A 16,557-nucleotide genomic window follows, 5' to 3' on the forward strand; every position below is an offset into this window, starting at 1 on the left:
CAGAGATTCTGGCAAGTGCCTAGCACGTAGTGCTAGCAAAAAATACAAAATAAATCCTGTTACCTGGTGATGCACTCAGTGACGGAGGAGGCAGAAGAGACTCCATCTTCCACTCTTGTAGCTGTATCAGTCCCTGCAGGGGAAATGGAAGTAAGAACTTGTTAGGTAGCAATGATGGGGCTGTAAAACAGATGCTAAGAGCTCAATTCTCGCCCCTGTCTTGTCTACACACCGTTTTTGTATCAGCATAACTACTTTGGTTAGAAGTGTGTGTATAGTTGTTTTTCCCCCACTCCCCGGCAGGTCTCATCTAGACGCAATAAATCAATCCCCGAATGCTCTCCCTGTTGACTCTGGAACTCCAGCTCACAAGAGGCAGAAGCGGAGTTGACAGGGGAGCGGCAGCGGTCGACTTGCCGCCATCCTCACGGCCAGGTAAATCGACCTAAGATACGCCGACTAAGTTGCGTATCTTAGGTCGACACCCCCCACCACCTCCCCAGTGTAGACCAGGGCCAAGATAGTTAAGGGCTGTGCCAGTATACTGTGGATCTAGGTACACAGGTATAAGAACATAATAACGACCATACTGGATCAGACCAAAGGTCCATCTAGCCCAGTATCCTGTCTGCCGACAGTGGCCAGTGCCAGGTGCCCCAGAGGGAATGAACAGAACAGGGAACCATCAAGTTATCTATCTCCTGTCGCCCATTCCCAACTTCTGGCAAACAGAGGCTAGGGACACCATCCCTGCCCATCCTGGCTAATAGCCATTGATGGACCTGTCCTCCATGAATGTATTCAGTTCTTTTTTGAATCCTGTTAGTGTCTTGGCCTTCACAACATCCTCTGGCAAAGAGCTCCACAGTAAAAGTGCCTTATAGCAGGATAACTGGTTTCCATTCCATTCCCATGTAAGCTGTACTGGTATAGCACATTTATATTGGTCTAACTGGGGCCCCGCTAGGGGAATATACTGTTTTAACTATACTGGTACAGTTAAAATGGTGTAATGTTTTGTGTGTAGACAAGGACTTGCACTAAAATCCATTTATACCGCCATGGCAGAAATTATGGGGAAATTACGGCTGCTGGCAAGAAGAAATGTAAGCCTTTGAGATGTGGTATCTTGTGCTTATCTTCTGGTCTCAGAACAAGATGAAAGCTTGTTAGAAGCATTATTGGAGAGAAGCTGATTCTGCTGTTTGGAAATTAACAGACGCAAGCTAGTGTATTTTGGTCACATCAGGCCCAGAGATGGAAATAACCTTAAAGTTAGCATGGAAGGAATGGTGGTGGACCACCATAGTATGGGATGACCAGCAAGGAGGTGGATAGATGGTGTGTGGGCAGATCACACGGGGAGTGTTTGAAGCCAGCAACAGGTTGAGAAAGCTTCCGAATATTGTGCTATGATGTCACCAATATTCCAACATGAATAAATGGGTTTTACTTACTTAGTATGAAGAGGATTGAAGGTGAGTGGAAAGGCTGAGGTGCACCTACCGTAAGAACCCTCGATGCAGTCAGAGGGATGTAAATGGCCTTTATTGTAACTGAGAACTTAGGGCCTGAGTGCACACAAATGTGGAGTAAGAACGTGCTGTGTTTTCTGACAGCAGATACACTCTTTGGAAGATCTGCTGTGACTTTTTTTTAAGTGGTCTTTAATCAAGGATGCTTCAGTGTTTGGGTGCCCGTCTTCAGACAGATGGGGCCATTTGTATCCCAGGGCTGAACAGTTCCAATGGGAGCCAACAGGAGCTGCAGGCTTTTGGCACCTTTGAAAATCTATGCCTAGGTGGCACTTGGAATCAAGGCCCACTCGTGAAAATAGAGGTCTCCCCTCTTACTGTTCTACCATTAATGGAATCCCCCCTTGGCCCTAACCCTGGAAGGACCGAGATGCACCTTTACAAGCAACGGGGCAGCTACATTATGAACTGCACACCTGAGAAACCTTTCGGAGTATTGCTCCAACTTCCACTGCACAAACTTTCCTGGAGTGTGCTGCGGCCACTTGGCTAAAGGAGACTATGGTACAGCCAGTACCTGACTGGACCTTTGTGAAGCCGCTAGAAAATACATCCAAACCACACAGTTGGCTTTTTTTTTTTTTTTAACATGGAAATGCCTGTGATCAGTATATCTTTAGCTGCGTTGCCCCAGGCAGTTCTCTGTCACAGTCTCCTACTGGTAGCGTAGGGGAAAGGCCACAGAAACAATGAAGAATAACCCACTGCACCAAAGAAAGAAGGAATTGTTCTCTCTCTGATGTCATTTCAGCAGTGGATAATTTCACTTGTGCCCTAGGCCCCTGGAGTACAGTACGTTTCAGTTATTCCTTTCCTGGTCTCTTAGTAAGTGCGACATTGTACATGAGTCTTAGAGACGACTGCCTGGAAGGTTTTGAATCCCATCTTCTCCTGTGTGGACAATTGCTTTTCTGTTTCATCTGCTGCCCACTTTCTTATATGGACGTTGTCACTATGCACTCAGCCAGGGATCCAAAATCCGCAAGCAAACATCCCTGCAGGATCCACACTGTGGGTGAAAGCCCATGGAAATGAACAGCAGTTTTGCTGTTGACTTCAGTGGGGCCAGGATTTCACCCTACATTTTCGTGGTTGTCACCTAATCCAGTTACAGCAATTTGTGTCCATAGACAGGAACCTGTTCGCAATTCGACTCAACCAAATTTGTGCGTCTGCTTTGCCTGACTGCGTCTGCGCTAGCGGATTCTGGGGGATATCCCATAGTGCCTTAGCAAGGGCTAGAACGCTCGGAGGTCTGGCCTTGCCCTTTAGGAGATCACGTTCTCTAGTTCATCACAAAGAAGGAGCTGCCTTCGTTTCTGTGCCTTTGAGCCAACACAGGCTGGCTTTTCTTTTGAACCTCTGGCAGATTTGTACTGTCCAGAGGATCCTACAGCAGCTATCAGCCCCTGACAGGAGGCCTGCAGGCTCGTTCAGTCCTTGACGCCTCTTCTCTGGCATCCGGCACAAAGGAGAGAATTAAGAGGTTAATTCTTCCCTATGCTCCCTTACACATCTGCCAACTTGGCTGCGCTGTTTGCGCCGTTATCTCAACTGTACAACTTCGCAGAGTCCATGCACGCTGACGAGGGGATGTATGTTGGGGTGGGGGAGAGAAGTAATGGCGCTGTTTCTTGTAACAGGAGGGAATAACATTGGGCTGGTAGATCCTGGTCAAAGGCCAGTTTAGACAGAATATAATTGCCCATCTCCAACCCCTAGGTAGCTAATGCAGTGGTCCCCCCCCTTTTACCCATGATGGAATCTGTCTGTGCCCCCCTGGGAGCCACGGTCCGGGCCAGGGTTAGGAGCCAGGACCACGGCTGGGAGTGGGGCCTGAGGCTGGAGCTGTGGCTGGGGGCAGGGCCAGGGCCGGAGCAGAGCTGGGGGCAGAGCAGGGCTGAGTGGCACGTCCCACCCTCCCATGGGGGCTGCCCCAGGCCCTGCTGCGCCCCCTGAATGTTCCTCTGCGCCCCCCCCCCCTTGGGGGGGCATGCCCCACAGTTTGGGGACTAGTGGGATACAGCAGGGGTAGTGAAACTCTTTCTTTATAACCTGGGTCACATCTTAAGCCTGGCCTATGTTGTTTACGGAGTTAGGACAGGGCAAGGCATCTTACATCGACCTAACGATGGAGGTGTCTGCACTTCTTCAATTTCACTCGTGCCGCCGTGACTGCCTAGCTGCAGTGACTTAGTAATCCCACCTCCACAGGCAGCGGCGAGTCACGGTCAACGTACTTAGGACAGAGCAGTGTCAGTGCACTGGTGCGATGCTTACGCTGACTGTTACCAGCTTTCAGGAGCCTTCCCACAATGCCCCATGCCGACGGTACAATCGATACTAGCGCTCCTGGTGAGGACTCACCAGGAGCAAAGCGTACACGCGCACCGGCAACGTCATTACTGCCAAGGCTGTCTGCCGACGTAAGTTAGGTTGACTTAATTTTGTAGTGTCGACAAGCCCTTAGGCAGACTCCCTAGTGGACACCTCCCCTCCTGTTTGCAATGACATCCTGTCCCTGTAGCAGCTAACGCGATGGATTGCATGAGAATGTAATGTTGGAAATGTGATGGCAGTAAATTTTTGTTGCCTCTGGTGCAAAAACTCTTTCCTTTTGTGCTTCATTTCATCCCTGTCTTCTCTTCCCGTTGCGTACTTCTGATGCCCTCTCACTTTCTCCTCCTCTCCCCGCTGCGTGCTTCCTCCTGCCCAAAGATTGCCTGAGACTTTGCCTTCTGCACACGCCGCTCTTTAGTCCCTACGCGGCAGGTTTGAGACGTGATTTACACAATTGCTCTAGAAATGCCGGTCTAATGCGCAGGGCCAAAAAACCCCGGCCTTTGAACGCTGTGTTTGGGGGGCCCCTTTCTGTCGTTGCAGAACGTGCGGCGGCTCCTGCAGAACCCCAAGGTGACCGAGTTCGATGCCACGCGGCTGGTGATGCTCTACGCCCTGCACTATGAGCGACACAGCAGCAACAGCCTGCCCGGGCTGATGATGGACCTCAAGAACAAAGGGGTTTCCGAGAAGTATCGGAAGGTAGCTGCAGCTGTTGTCCCAGTTCTGGAAGGATGGGTTAAGTGGGCAGCGGATAGGAAAACACAAGGGGGCATATCCTCAGTTGGTATCAATGGTCCTAGCTTCACTGAAATCAATGGAGCTGTCCCCGGGTGGGAGCTAATATCTGAATTATTATGGGATGTTGTCTGTGTAGCTCTCCTCCATCCTTGTTACTTGTGAGCTTTCCTGGGGCAGGCACCGTATCTGCCTCTCACATTGTATAGCACTGAGCCCAACGGGGCCCTGATCTTGCCTGGGGCCTCTGGGCATTACTATAAAATATACAGTTAACGATCTGAGAGAACACATCAGCTTCTGGAGTTTGTCCCCATCTCTCTGGATACTGCTGACTTCTCCCCGCCCGAGGCGACTCTTAGCCTGGCTCAGATGGGCGATCGGATACTGAGGTGACAAAAGTCTTGTAATTAGACGGAAATTTCTGAAGGACAATCCTGGTATTGCCTTTTGAAATACCCCAAATGGCCTTGGTTGACGTCTGCAAAGCGCTTTGAGAGCCGCTGTGAGACTGGAGCTATAGACTGGCATCATCCTCCTCGGCCCATGTCCCAGGTCCTCCCTCCACTCCCACCTCCCAAGTAAACCGCTCATTTTGAACAATTAAAACCCAACTCAAAATCCCTGTCCCTGCTGTTCTTATTTATTACAGTAGTGCCTGGGGCCCTGATCCAGGACTGGGCTCCGTTGTGTTAGGTGCTGTATGAACTCTCATGTGGGTAGGCTGGATTTGCTAACCCCTCCACTCACTTAGGAGTTCTGGCCCCATGGCCTATTTGGTTCTCTGCTGCGGTGTTCTATGTTTAATTTTTACTGGTCTCAGACCCAACACCAAGAGAGGCTTGGTTGCGGGGTGGGTCCCCATTTGGCAGAGAAGTTGCAGTTTGAATAGACCATGGATATTTAAACTCCCCTCTCAACCCTTTGAAGGCACCTCTCCAAGGTACCGCCAGGAATATGTTGCTGGGAGCATACGGGGGACACTTGCCCTGGACCTCACCTGTGTATCGGGTTGGGGCTAGCTGGAGTCCCTTTTGGCTCCTTGGGCATCGCTCCAGCACCTTCATCAATGCTAAACCCACAGAAGCTTTCCTGAAGCTAGTTCCCCATGTTAATTGGTCTCCGGTCTCCCCTCTCTCTGGACAGCTGGTGTCAGCGGTTGTGGAATACGGTGGGAAGCGGGTCCGGGGCAGCGATCTCTTCAGCCCCAAGGATGCCGTCGCCATTACCAAGCAGTTCCTCAAAGGACTGAAGGTATTAAGATCTCTGCCACGTGTTCCCTGGCAAAGCCCAGACAAGGACAGGGGGCGTGCAAGGGACCCGAGGGGCTCTGTGTAGCATTGCCGTGTGGCAGTCGCATGAGAGCCAGCACCACTCGACAGAGCTGTCCCTAACACAGATGGAGTGCATGCAGGTGGATGAGAGGGCAATGCCAAGGGACACCATGCACCACCTGCAGTGCACCTTTAGTCATTCCTCCTGTCGGCTTGTGTTTATTTCAGCCAGGGCTGCCCTTTAATAAGCAATCTCCAGTGGCTCTTGCCAGCTCTGGGCATGGAGCTAAGGTTGCGGGGTGGGGCCGGTGTACACCTTGTTTCCTGGCTTTCAGAGATTGGAGTATTTGTGCGCTCAGCGCACTGCAAGGGCACAAGGCAGTTGGTCTGTACCAACAATCACTGCGTCCGCTGGATGCTAGTCATTCTGGATCATGGTTTTGTTGGCCCGCTCTCTCCGCTTCCTGCCTTGAATTAAAAGCACTTTCTCTCTGTATCCCAGGGCGTTGAGAACGTGTATACGCAGCATCAGCCCTTCCTGCACGAGACTCTAGATCAGCTCATCAAAGGAAAACTTAAGGATGGCCAGTACCCCTACCTGGGTCCCAGCACGCTCCGGGACAGGTACGGAGGGGGCAGGCTGGGGACAGGAGAACCCCTTTGGGGTAAATAAGGGATAGTTAATACCTGTGTCCAGTATGCTCAGGAAACATCATGACGTTTTGTTTAATAACTATATGATGTGGAGGGGATTCCATAGCACTCGATCTTGGCCTATCGATGGTAAAAGTAAGAACAGCAGAGTTAAGTCCTGGAGCGTTTCTGGAAATCTCCCCCTATATTTTTCCCTTTGCCTTCAGACAGCTGCATGCATGGAATTGCCCTGTAGCTCTGCTTTAAGAGTATTAGCCTGTTTGTCAGTTTGATTCCTTCCAGTTGCCTCAAGACAGCAGCACTCTCTAGAGGGAAAGCAAGGAACTGAAACTTGATCTCTCTTTCCCAGTTCTGCTACTGGTTTGCTGTTTGACCATAGGCAAGTCGCTTAACATCTCTGTCTCAATTTGACCAAGGGCAAGTCATGCCTGACCGACCTGATTGCCTTCTATGACGAGATAACTGGATATGGGGAAAGTGTTGGACATGATATATCTTGACTTTAGTAAAGCTTTTCATATGGTCTCCCACAGTATTCTTGCTAGCAAGTTAAAAAAGTATGGCTAACTTGCCCTCCTGAGCTGGTTGTTCTTTCTGGTGAGAACCTGACCTCGCCCAGTGTGGCTAATAAGCTGGCTAGTAGTCCTAACTGAAAAAGAATGTGGCTGCCCTTTTAGGGCTGAGCTGGTCCATTGTCAATATGGCCATTAAAGGCAGGTATAGGTTCCGATGATTTAATGACTTCTGAGAGGAAGTCATGACCTTGTGGTTTAAGGCACAGGACTGGGAGGCCGGAGACCTGGTTTCTATTCCCAGCTCTTGGAACAGTTACTTAATCCTCTGTACCTTAGTTTCCTCATCTGTAAATCAGAGTTTCTGCTTCTGTAATATACTGGTTTAGGGTGTTCAAGCCACTTCTAATGAACAATCTGCTTAGAGGATAAGAGCCTGCCATTGCTGCAAGCTTAGAGTTATTCCTTTGGAGCCAAAGGTAGACACCTGTGCTTCTGATGCTGACTATCCTAGGTTCACTCCCTGTTGATGAGCCCCGGTGGGTTGGCACAGCGAAGCGCTCGGCGACCCTCTGGGGAAGGCACTTTATATGCAGAGTGTTGCAACAATCCTCACCCCCCTCACACACCGGATCCTGCCAGCTTTTATCAGCAGCTGCCACATTTTGCGAGCTAATAATTTTTCAACAAATCGGGTGGCTGTTGCAGGGCAGGCTGGGTTAAATTAAAACTGCAAACTCATTTAGAGCAGAAGGGAAGCGGACTTTGGGACCGAGGTTCAGCTACATTGAGCAAGTGGGAGGGGAGGAAGTGTGTCCAATAATGCTCGTTAATTTCTCTGGCTCTTGGAGGTACACCCAGCACAGCTCTCGCTTCCTTCCTTCACCCCACCATAGGGCTTTGCGATCCAGCTGATACAAGTGAAAACATATTTCAGAACGGAAAGGCGTCCAGATTCCACGCCAGCTTGACAGCCGAGGCCATTAACCACTTTATTTCTGAGTGATAAAAGAATTATGGGCACACAAGAGATGAGTTGTTTGTCTGCGTGCCAGGAAATCTCTGCCTCGTGCCAGATGCTCCTTTAAAAATCCAGCAGTGGATTGTGGGGCTTGTGGAAGGGGCTGCTGGAAAGGGAAAAGCATCTGATTGTCCCAGGATGGGGATGAAGGCAGAAGAAACGCAAGCTTGCTCCTAGGAATGTCAAGAAATGGAAGTCTCCTCCTAGGAAATGCTCCAGCCTGGCCCTGGAGGGATTGCTCTAGGCTGAGATGGGACTTCAGTCTCCTTGGCCTCTCTGCTCAGCCTGCCAAAGGGGCCAGTTCTGTTCTCTTTGACGTGGGCATTTGCCCAGTGGCCCTGAAGTGAGACCCACCGATTCATTTCACGCAGGCCACCAAACAGCAATAACCATTTCCAGACGCTCTATTTCCAGACGCTTGATTGGAGCCAGCAAGGTGGGGCAAAGGTCCCTTGAGCCAGCCAGTGCCTCTAGCTTCGTTTAACCCTCTGCCATTAAACGTGCTGGTTGCCAATGAGATGGCCCTAAAAGGGCTTGTCTCCAGTGGTGTGGCACAGAGTGCAAGAATCTGCCCTTGGCGACGTCACGGTGCTAAGGGATTTCCTCAGGGAATGGGAGCAGGGTTTAATTTCCCAATGAATAAGAAGGTCAGAAATGCCTAGATCCAAAACAAAATATAGCTAAGCTGGACAAAAACCAAGTTTCCATCTCTTCCCCACCCCAAACCATAGCACCAGCCTAACCACGTAACTGACTGAGTAGACACAGGGAGTTCTTATAACTTCAGCAAAATAAACAAACCCCAAAAGGCAACGGCAGAGATGCCAAACCATATTCTGCCCTAAGCTCTTCAGAGCAGATCTTCCCTGGGGTTAGTACAGCGCCTAGCAAGGTGATCCCAACTGGAACCTCTGGGTGCAATATTAAATAACGGCTGCATTGTGGAGCCTCCCACAGATTGTCATGAGCCATCGGGGTTCATTGGAGGGCTATAGCGCATGGGCATGAGATTAGCTGGGCTCTCATTGGACAGTTAGGTGTACCCAGAATGCCAGCATCTTGTTGCAGCCCCTTGGGATTGTTTAGAAATACAACTCTTGTCTCTCTTTATCAGCGGGAGACAGTGTAGCCTAGTCCACACAGAATTTGGCCTGTGTCTCAGGAGACCTGGGTTCTATTCCCAGCTTGGCCACTGGCCTGCTGGGTGACCTTGAGTAGGACCCATCCTGTGCCTCAGTTTCCCTATCTGTAAAAGCGTTTTGAGAACTACAGTTAGATGTGCCAGATAAAAGCTGGGGGTTATTTTCACCTTTCTTAAAGTACAAAATAATTCAGTGCTTGTTTGATTATTTTTGCGGCAGGGGGGGCTGGGCAATAGATGCTGAAAGTTGGCCTAACTTGGTCTTGTACTGCTTCCAAAGAGACAGGAGTCCTCTTGGCAAAACCCACTAGCACAGCTGGCCGTGTCAGCAGAAAGGCCAAGGACCAAGTGGGCAATGTAAGCCGACCTGCCGTTTGCTCCTAGATGAGGTCAGAAGGTGGCCGTGTATTTTTCCCCCAGTGCCACTGTGGCATGAGGGTCAGCAGCACTGGCTCGGGGCGGAGCGCCCCCTGGAGATGCATGCACTGCTTCCTGCTGCACCACTTGCTTGGTCTCCTGTTCCAGGCCCACCTTGCCTCATGAGGCTGGCTGAGAGCACCAGATGGTCTGGCTGCAGGCATTGATGGGGGAGAACGTACCCCAGTGAGTTGAAGCTGCTGGAGCACTGGAAATCCAGGGCTCGGTGTACAGATGGCCTGGTGGTTACGTTACTAGCCTGGGACTCAGGAGACTTGCATTCAGTTCTCTGCTCCTGTCTGACCTGGGGCAAGTCACTTAGGGTATGTCTACACTTTAAGCTGGGGGTGATTCCCAGCCCAAGGAGACATATGCATGCTAGCTCTGATCAAGCTAACGCACTGAAAATAGAAGTGTCGGTGGGGTGGCGGGACAAGCTAGCCGCCCCAAGTCCAGTCCCATCTGAGAGCTAGGGATGTACTTGGCCCACAAGCCCCGGCGGCCCCTGCACTCAATCAGACCTAGTGCAGGAATTATAAGCACGCCTCACGTTCTCTCTACAACGGGGATCATAGTCCAGCTCTCCCATAGAGGATAAATATATTAGATTGTGAGGTACTTAAGTTCCAGGGTCATGGGGGGCCACAGAAGTACCTTAGATAGATAGATTGATGGAAAATTAATCAGGCCTTAAAATCTATCCCGAAATGTTCCAGAGGAACTGAGAGAGGAGCCACCTTAAACTTCACAACATTGATAATACATGTCAGGGAATCACTTAAAACCCAGCCCAGGGCAAACTGGACTAGAGCGTGTTGCCACGTGTGGTTTCAGCGGACGGCGTTACAGTGATTGACGCGAGTTCAGCAAAAGGTCAGGATGAAACATTTGTATTTCACCATCAAAGGGAGGCAACCGCTTGAACGGCAAAGAATTTTTAAAGGCTTCTCAGTGTATGAGTCTTTCCTTAATAAATATTATGCTCTTGTGGGGGAGGAGAAGCTCCTGGTCCAAATTAGCAGCAAGGAGGGGAGGAGAATCTCTGTAAATCATCGAACAGGGTTCCAAGCAATTCCACTTAATCTTTCGCTTCCAACTCTCCTTTTTCTGCCGTTTAAATGTCATTCTCCTCCTATTTGCCATACACGTGCAGGCCCATCGACACTACTGCGTGAGTCATGCTAGCGACAGCTCGCCAAAAGCTCATTATTTGTATTACAGTAGCTCATAGAGGGTCCAGCTGAGATCAGAGCCCCACTGTGTTAGGTGCTGTACATACATATGTACACCACCTAACACATGCTGACAAACATGTAGTCAGAGACGGTCAGTTCCCCAAAGGGCTCACAGTCTAAATAGACAAGATGCACACAGGCTGGGAGAAAGGAAGGATTATTATCGCTGTTTTACAGGCGGGGAACTGAGTCAGAGGGAGATGAAGTGAATTGCCTAAGGTCAGAGAGAGTCTGTAGCAGGGCTGCGATCCCAAGTGTCCCAGCCCAGTACCTTACCCACAAGACCATCCTTCCTCTTAAAATGCTTGTCAGGGGCTTGATTCCGCCATGCTCTTGTCTGACAATGGCATTGCTATGCAGCTGTTCAGCTTACTGGGTTAGCTAGATCTGCGCTCTGGTGTGCCAACTGGGGTGGTTTCTGTGACCTGGACTCCGCTCAAATGGCGATTTGCCCTGTTCGGAATAAGAATACCACCATGTTTGGAAACCTGGTCTGATCAGAAGTCCATAAAATGGGCAAGGTCCTTCTCCGCCAATGGGTGGAGACCCTCAGACAGGGGAGTACAACTAACCAATGAGACAATCTTGGTCAGTGACACTAGGCAGCGGTCTCTGCACACCAGCAGCCGAACTGCTGTGAAGGTTTTAGCAGGCACCAGGGCAAAGGAGAGTTTGTAGAAGGAGGGATTGGAAGGCAGATGTTTAGGGGGAGCTCCCTCCTTGCTTGTGTGAAAATTTAACAAGTGGGAAGTGGAGGCCGGCACCAGAGGCTGATAGGAGGTGAACGTTAACAGCTCCATAGCAGATGAGAGATGATAGGTAGGGGGGGTTGACTCGGCCAGGCTGGGTATTCACTTTCAATCAGCTTAGGTTGGTTGCGATAAAGAAGGGGGCGCAGTGGAGGGTTTGAAAGATGGTTGACGCCGTCAAAGTAATTCAGTCCTCATGTCTTCTCCCAAGTTGGTATCAACTGCAGAGCTAAGCAGCCTCACTCTGATCTGCCTCTTCTGGGTCATGATGTTAAGTGTGACTAGACCTCCCCAATTAATTTGTAAGGCCGCTCGTGCTTTCACTGAAGCTACTGCAGGGGTAGCGTGGGCGGAGGAGTAATGTCAGGATGAGCTGTGTTGATACTGTTTTCATATGCATTCTGGGTTCCTCCTTAGCTGCCTTTGCTGGGGTGGTTTTTAAAAAAAATCTGTTTAGCACCGTTTGGAAGCGGCCAAGATCTGATTGTCTCTGGACACAGGGACAAGAACAGCCAATGCCAGACTCCTCTGTCTGGGGCTTCATCTGGGCAGTAAGCCCCCGCTGCTCCCTCCTGCAAATGTGTTTCCCTGCTGTGCTGGAGCCGCTAGTCTGATAGTGTGTGTTCTCGGCCTCGTGCATGGGGATCAACTTCCTGCACAGCAACGTAGCCCTGACTTCTAGGGCAGGCTCGCTGCCTGCCTGGGGCTGCTGTACCTCCTGGGATCTGCAGATCTCAAAGCAATTTATGGTGGTGGTGCATGAAGCCTCGAAAACAAGGGTGACCGTGTGCTATGATGCCAAGATTGAGGCCGGGCATTCTGAAGGAGCCAAAAGGAGGTAGTTGGGGATTTGGGGATGTAAATCCCTTAGGCCTTGTGAGCCTGAGCTGCTTGGAGACCGACCCAGTGGATGAAGTGGGGTTGGGTGGAGGTTGTAACTAAGTGACTCCCTGTGCTAAATTGTTTTATTTGCCTGTTGCTTTACTGATCCAGTTACAGTCACTAGTTCAATTTAACAGATGTAATTGGCTGGTTGGGATTTGTGAGACATAACCACTGTGACCCCCATAGCAGATCGGTGTTATACCCACTTCCCAACGGAGCAAACAACACTTGCCCTGGAGAGACACAGGGAGTCGCCAGCAGACCTGGGAATAAAACCCTGAAGTCCTGACTCCCAGCTGTGTGCTGTGTCCTCTAACCACACGTGCAACTGTCTAATAAAGTAGGGATTTTATCTATTAAGCTTGCAGTACCACCCCCACCCACGCCCCGCTTTCAATTATTATAAAGTACATTGTCAACTGGTGCCATTGGCCCCTCTTTCTAGCCATCAGTGATTTGGCTGATCTCTCCTAGACATCACGGCGGAAGTGGTTCTTGAAAAGGGATTCAGAAATACTCTTCAGTACCGCAGATTATGGTTTATTAGATTTTTTTTTCCCCTTCTCCATCCCCAAAAGCGCTGGGCAAATTTGCATCCAGTTTCCAAAGAGGCATGTCTGAACCAGCTAAAAGCCATGGCACAGCAGTCTCCATCCTCCGGGGCTGGCTCCGTGACTCGCACCCTTGCTCGTGCATAGAAACTTCGTCCGCTGTAGTGAAACATTTGAATCTGCACAGTCTGAACATGCAGTCGCTGTATATAACCTGCTTATTTTAAGGCTGCCGTACAGAAGATTTCACAGCTTGCTTTTGTTCAAGGGACTCTGTAACTCTTCGGGGAGCGATCGCTGCACTGAATCCTAGCTCGCTGGGAATGTTGTGAACACGACGTACGCTGTGCTGCTGAAATCCTGATAGTTCTCCCACCGTATAACTACTCCGGACTGATGGCCCAAAACATCTGCATGATAAATCGCACCATTGTATCTGCAGAGCTCAAGTGTGGAACGGCTAGGCTGGCGTGTTCATGTACCTTTTTAGGCCTTTTCTACAAGGGACGCCTTTCTGATAAAAACCCTGTCCTTTCGTGAAAGCTACACAGCTGAAGCTAAGCCACTATCCGCTGTTCCAAAGAACAGCGAGAGGAGATTATACACTGACTGCAGATGAAACTTGTGTTTGAAGTCCATTGAATGCCTCAAGAAGCAATTTCTTTGTTTAACGTAACTCTGAGAACCATGTTTTTCCAAGTGCCCTGTAATATTAGGCACCTAAAGTTTTGGCACCCAGGATCTGATTTTCAGATGGGCCAGGTACCTGCAGCTTCCAAGAACTTCCAAAATCTGGCTTGAGGTGCCAGATTCTGGGCACCCTATACTAGAAACTACTTTCTGACAGTTTGGGCCTTGCTTCTGATCAGGAGCTTGCGTGGACCACGCAGACGAATTGCTGCTATTCTGATTGTTGCAGCAAGCAGCTCTAGTCTAAGAGAATACCTGGCTGTAGAACAGAGATCAGGCTTGAGGGCTTAGGGAGCACAGCAGCAAGGTAACCAGGAGGTTGTGTCACAATTTAGCTGCCCTGTAGAGAGAAGCTTTCGGACTCAGTAGTGTACGTTATTGGAGTCACCTGAGAGGATGCACAGCACCGTATCCCGTGGAACCCGTACAGTGCACTCCAGGTTCACAGATCAAAGGTGCCTCATGAGCCAGGACCAACTTCTTGTACCTCTGAGCCAGCTGGGTGACTTGGGGGGTGAGAAATGGGGTTGGGGGTGTGAGGAGGGAGAGATCAAAGTGCCGGCTTTCTTGAGGAAGCAAAATATTCAGGGCCACGTGTCTCTCTGCATGTACCGAGGTGAAAGCACCCCAGCCCTGCAACTTCCCTGCAAAATCCTGTGTTCCTAAACTCCTTAGGGATTATAATCTCAGAGGTGAACTCGGCATAATCCCACCAATTCCGTAATGAGCCAGAAAGACTGCAGCTGATTTGAGCCAAGATGGCTACAACGCTGTCGCTGCCCTTATTTGACTCCTAAATTAAGATTAATTTAACAGCCCTAGCAGGGTTGTGCTCGTGCATTAAACATTGGTGGATGTGTCATGGTGGCGCCCAGTGGGAATACAGACCCTGCCTGCTACCGCCTTTTCAGAACTGTTCACACATTGTGTAAGTGTTTAGCAAGGTACAAGTGTTTAAATGCCATGTTATGTGCTACGGCACCGTTGCCCCCTCAGGGCCCTGTACGTCACAGAAATTAGATATAGGGGAAAATCCACTGGCTTGCTCAATCCGTGTCCCTGGCCAGGGCAGGATTTATCCCTAGGCTGTGTTGTCTAATGCTTTGTCCTGCTCCGTTTCAAGAGCTCTCCCTTTTCATTGCAGGCCTCAAGATATTATTGTGTTTATCATTGGAGGAGCAACCTATGAAGAGGCGTTAACTGTGTATAACCTTAACCGCACCACCCCTGGGGTCCGGATCGTATTGGGAGGGACCACCATCCACAACACAAAAAGGTAACAAGGACCGGAGCCCTATCCCATAGGTTTGAAAAAGGTTTATTTGAGTCTAGGTCTGTGACACAGGAGAATTTCAGGGCACCACTGAACAGTCAGATTTCTGGTCTAACCACCCTGCCTGGTAGGTGTAGCCCTGAATGCCTTGTTGGCTCTGGAACAGATTGTCAGGCTGAAGGTTTAAGGAACTTGAAAGTCAAAGATAAAAGTTCTAGGTACAGAGAGGCGTATGTGCATAGTTTCTCCTGCTTTGAATTTGCTGCCCACGGTAGTATGAATGGGAAGGTAAGGGAATGCCCGGAAATCCAGACCACACGCCTGATTCCGCTCTCAGTCACTCTGGCGTAAATCAGCCATGAATCTGCTGAGGTCAGGGGGGTTCCACTGGTGTAAGTGAGATCGGAAGCAGGCTCTGTGCTTGCAGTAATGGCAATCTCTGTGCAGCCTGCAGATCTGCACAGTACCGACTGCTCTTCACGTCGCGCTCTTACAAAAGGAGCTTTCATTCCCAACCCACCGTGCACCTCCCTATCCTCCCTTAGGAGATGGGTCAGGTGTACAGGCTTGATCTGCAAGACTCTTGGGTATGCTGATCACCCTTAATTCTCTTTGATCCTATGTTACCAGTGCTGCCCCTGAAACATTCCAAGCAACTAACGTCTTAGTGGGTTTGTGCTGGCAGTGCCGATGGCATTGCATTGCCGCAGCAATGGAAGCAGGTGATCCAGTCCTAAAATTCCCTGTTAGTTCCTCCGAATACCATCTTGCTTTCTCCAGGAAACAACTGGGACTTGTGTGATGTGATCTGCTGATGAAACTTACGAGCCCAGTTTCCAAACATGGGCACCATTTCACAGGCCTAAGTGCTGATCAAAGCGTCCAAGTCAGGATTCGGTTATCCTAGTAAGGGGGAAATTAGACCATACATCTGTACCACCTCCTGCCAGGGGGTGGGGGAACAGGCGGGAGTATCTCCTTCTCTCCCGTGCCAGCTGCTAGCTAAGCAGAGAACCAAGAATTCTTTCAATTCTTCCCCCACATCCCTCCAAATATCCCATTCTCTCCCCTTTCATAATTAAGTCTCCTGGGCCGGTAGCCAATCAGTTGGTGGGGAACAGGAGGGTAAAGTTAGAAGGAATGTGACAGGTGACCTGAATCCATTCCATGTGCTCTATCAGAAAATGTGGTGAAATCTAAGAGCTGGAACAGTCCCTGGAGATGTCCAACAGCTGCTCTGAACTTAAAGGGACCCCTCTGCCCTGTAGGGACGGACGGAGGGGAGGCTGAAACCTCATTAAACTTTAAATGCAAACTGTATCATTCTGGTGACATTAAATGTAAACATTCAGGCTGCAGTATTCAAAGCTGACTAAGGGCTTTGGGCAAATGGGACTTCATTAGAATGAATGGGAGTGGAGCATCCAAATCCCCTAGACAACTTTGAAAATCTCTGCCTCCACATTCTGCAATTTCTGAGTGTTAACATTCTCATAGACACTCTAACTGGCCTGCGTTGCACACACCCACACCCCAAGGACC

The 16,557-nt window shown here is 49.9% G+C and overlaps 2 protein-coding genes across 4 annotated transcripts in view; one reads left to right on the plus strand and one right to left on the minus strand.

The window, feature by feature from the left end:
• The window catches only part of LOC119564084, a 43,999-nt gene extending 36,345 nt beyond the window's left edge, over positions 1-7,654 (minus strand). Inside the window, exons 1-3 of the mRNA XM_037882684.1 lie at positions 7,388-7,654; positions 6,575-6,661; positions 64-133 (exon numbers count right to left, since the gene is read on the minus strand). Coding sequence (XP_037738612.1) covers positions 64-106 — 43 coding nt within the window. The 5' untranslated portion in view covers positions 107-133; positions 6,575-6,661; positions 7,388-7,654. The remainder of the gene's footprint in view (positions 1-63; positions 134-6,574; positions 6,662-7,387) is intronic.
• The window catches only part of VPS45 (vacuolar protein sorting 45 homolog), a 55,876-nt gene that overhangs the window by 19,917 nt on the left and 19,402 nt on the right, over positions 1-16,557 (plus strand). For all 3 annotated transcript variants that reach the window (XR_006287407.1, XM_037882683.2, XM_043535539.1), the window contains 4 exons: positions 4,419-4,577; positions 5,760-5,867; positions 6,390-6,511; positions 14,887-15,018. Coding sequence is in view for 2 of the 3 variants with exons in the window: in XM_037882683.2 (XP_037738611.1) it covers positions 4,419-4,577; positions 5,760-5,867; positions 6,390-6,511; positions 14,887-15,018 (521 nt within the window). In the remaining variant the exon portion in view is untranslated. The remainder of the gene's footprint in view (positions 1-4,418; positions 4,578-5,759; positions 5,868-6,389; positions 6,512-14,886; positions 15,019-16,557) is intronic.

Source organism: Chelonia mydas, chromosome 24 (genome assembly GCF_015237465.2).
Source record: "Chelonia mydas isolate rCheMyd1 chromosome 24, rCheMyd1.pri.v2, whole genome shotgun sequence".
NCBI classification, from domain to species: domain Eukaryota; kingdom Metazoa; phylum Chordata; order Testudines; family Cheloniidae; genus Chelonia; species Chelonia mydas.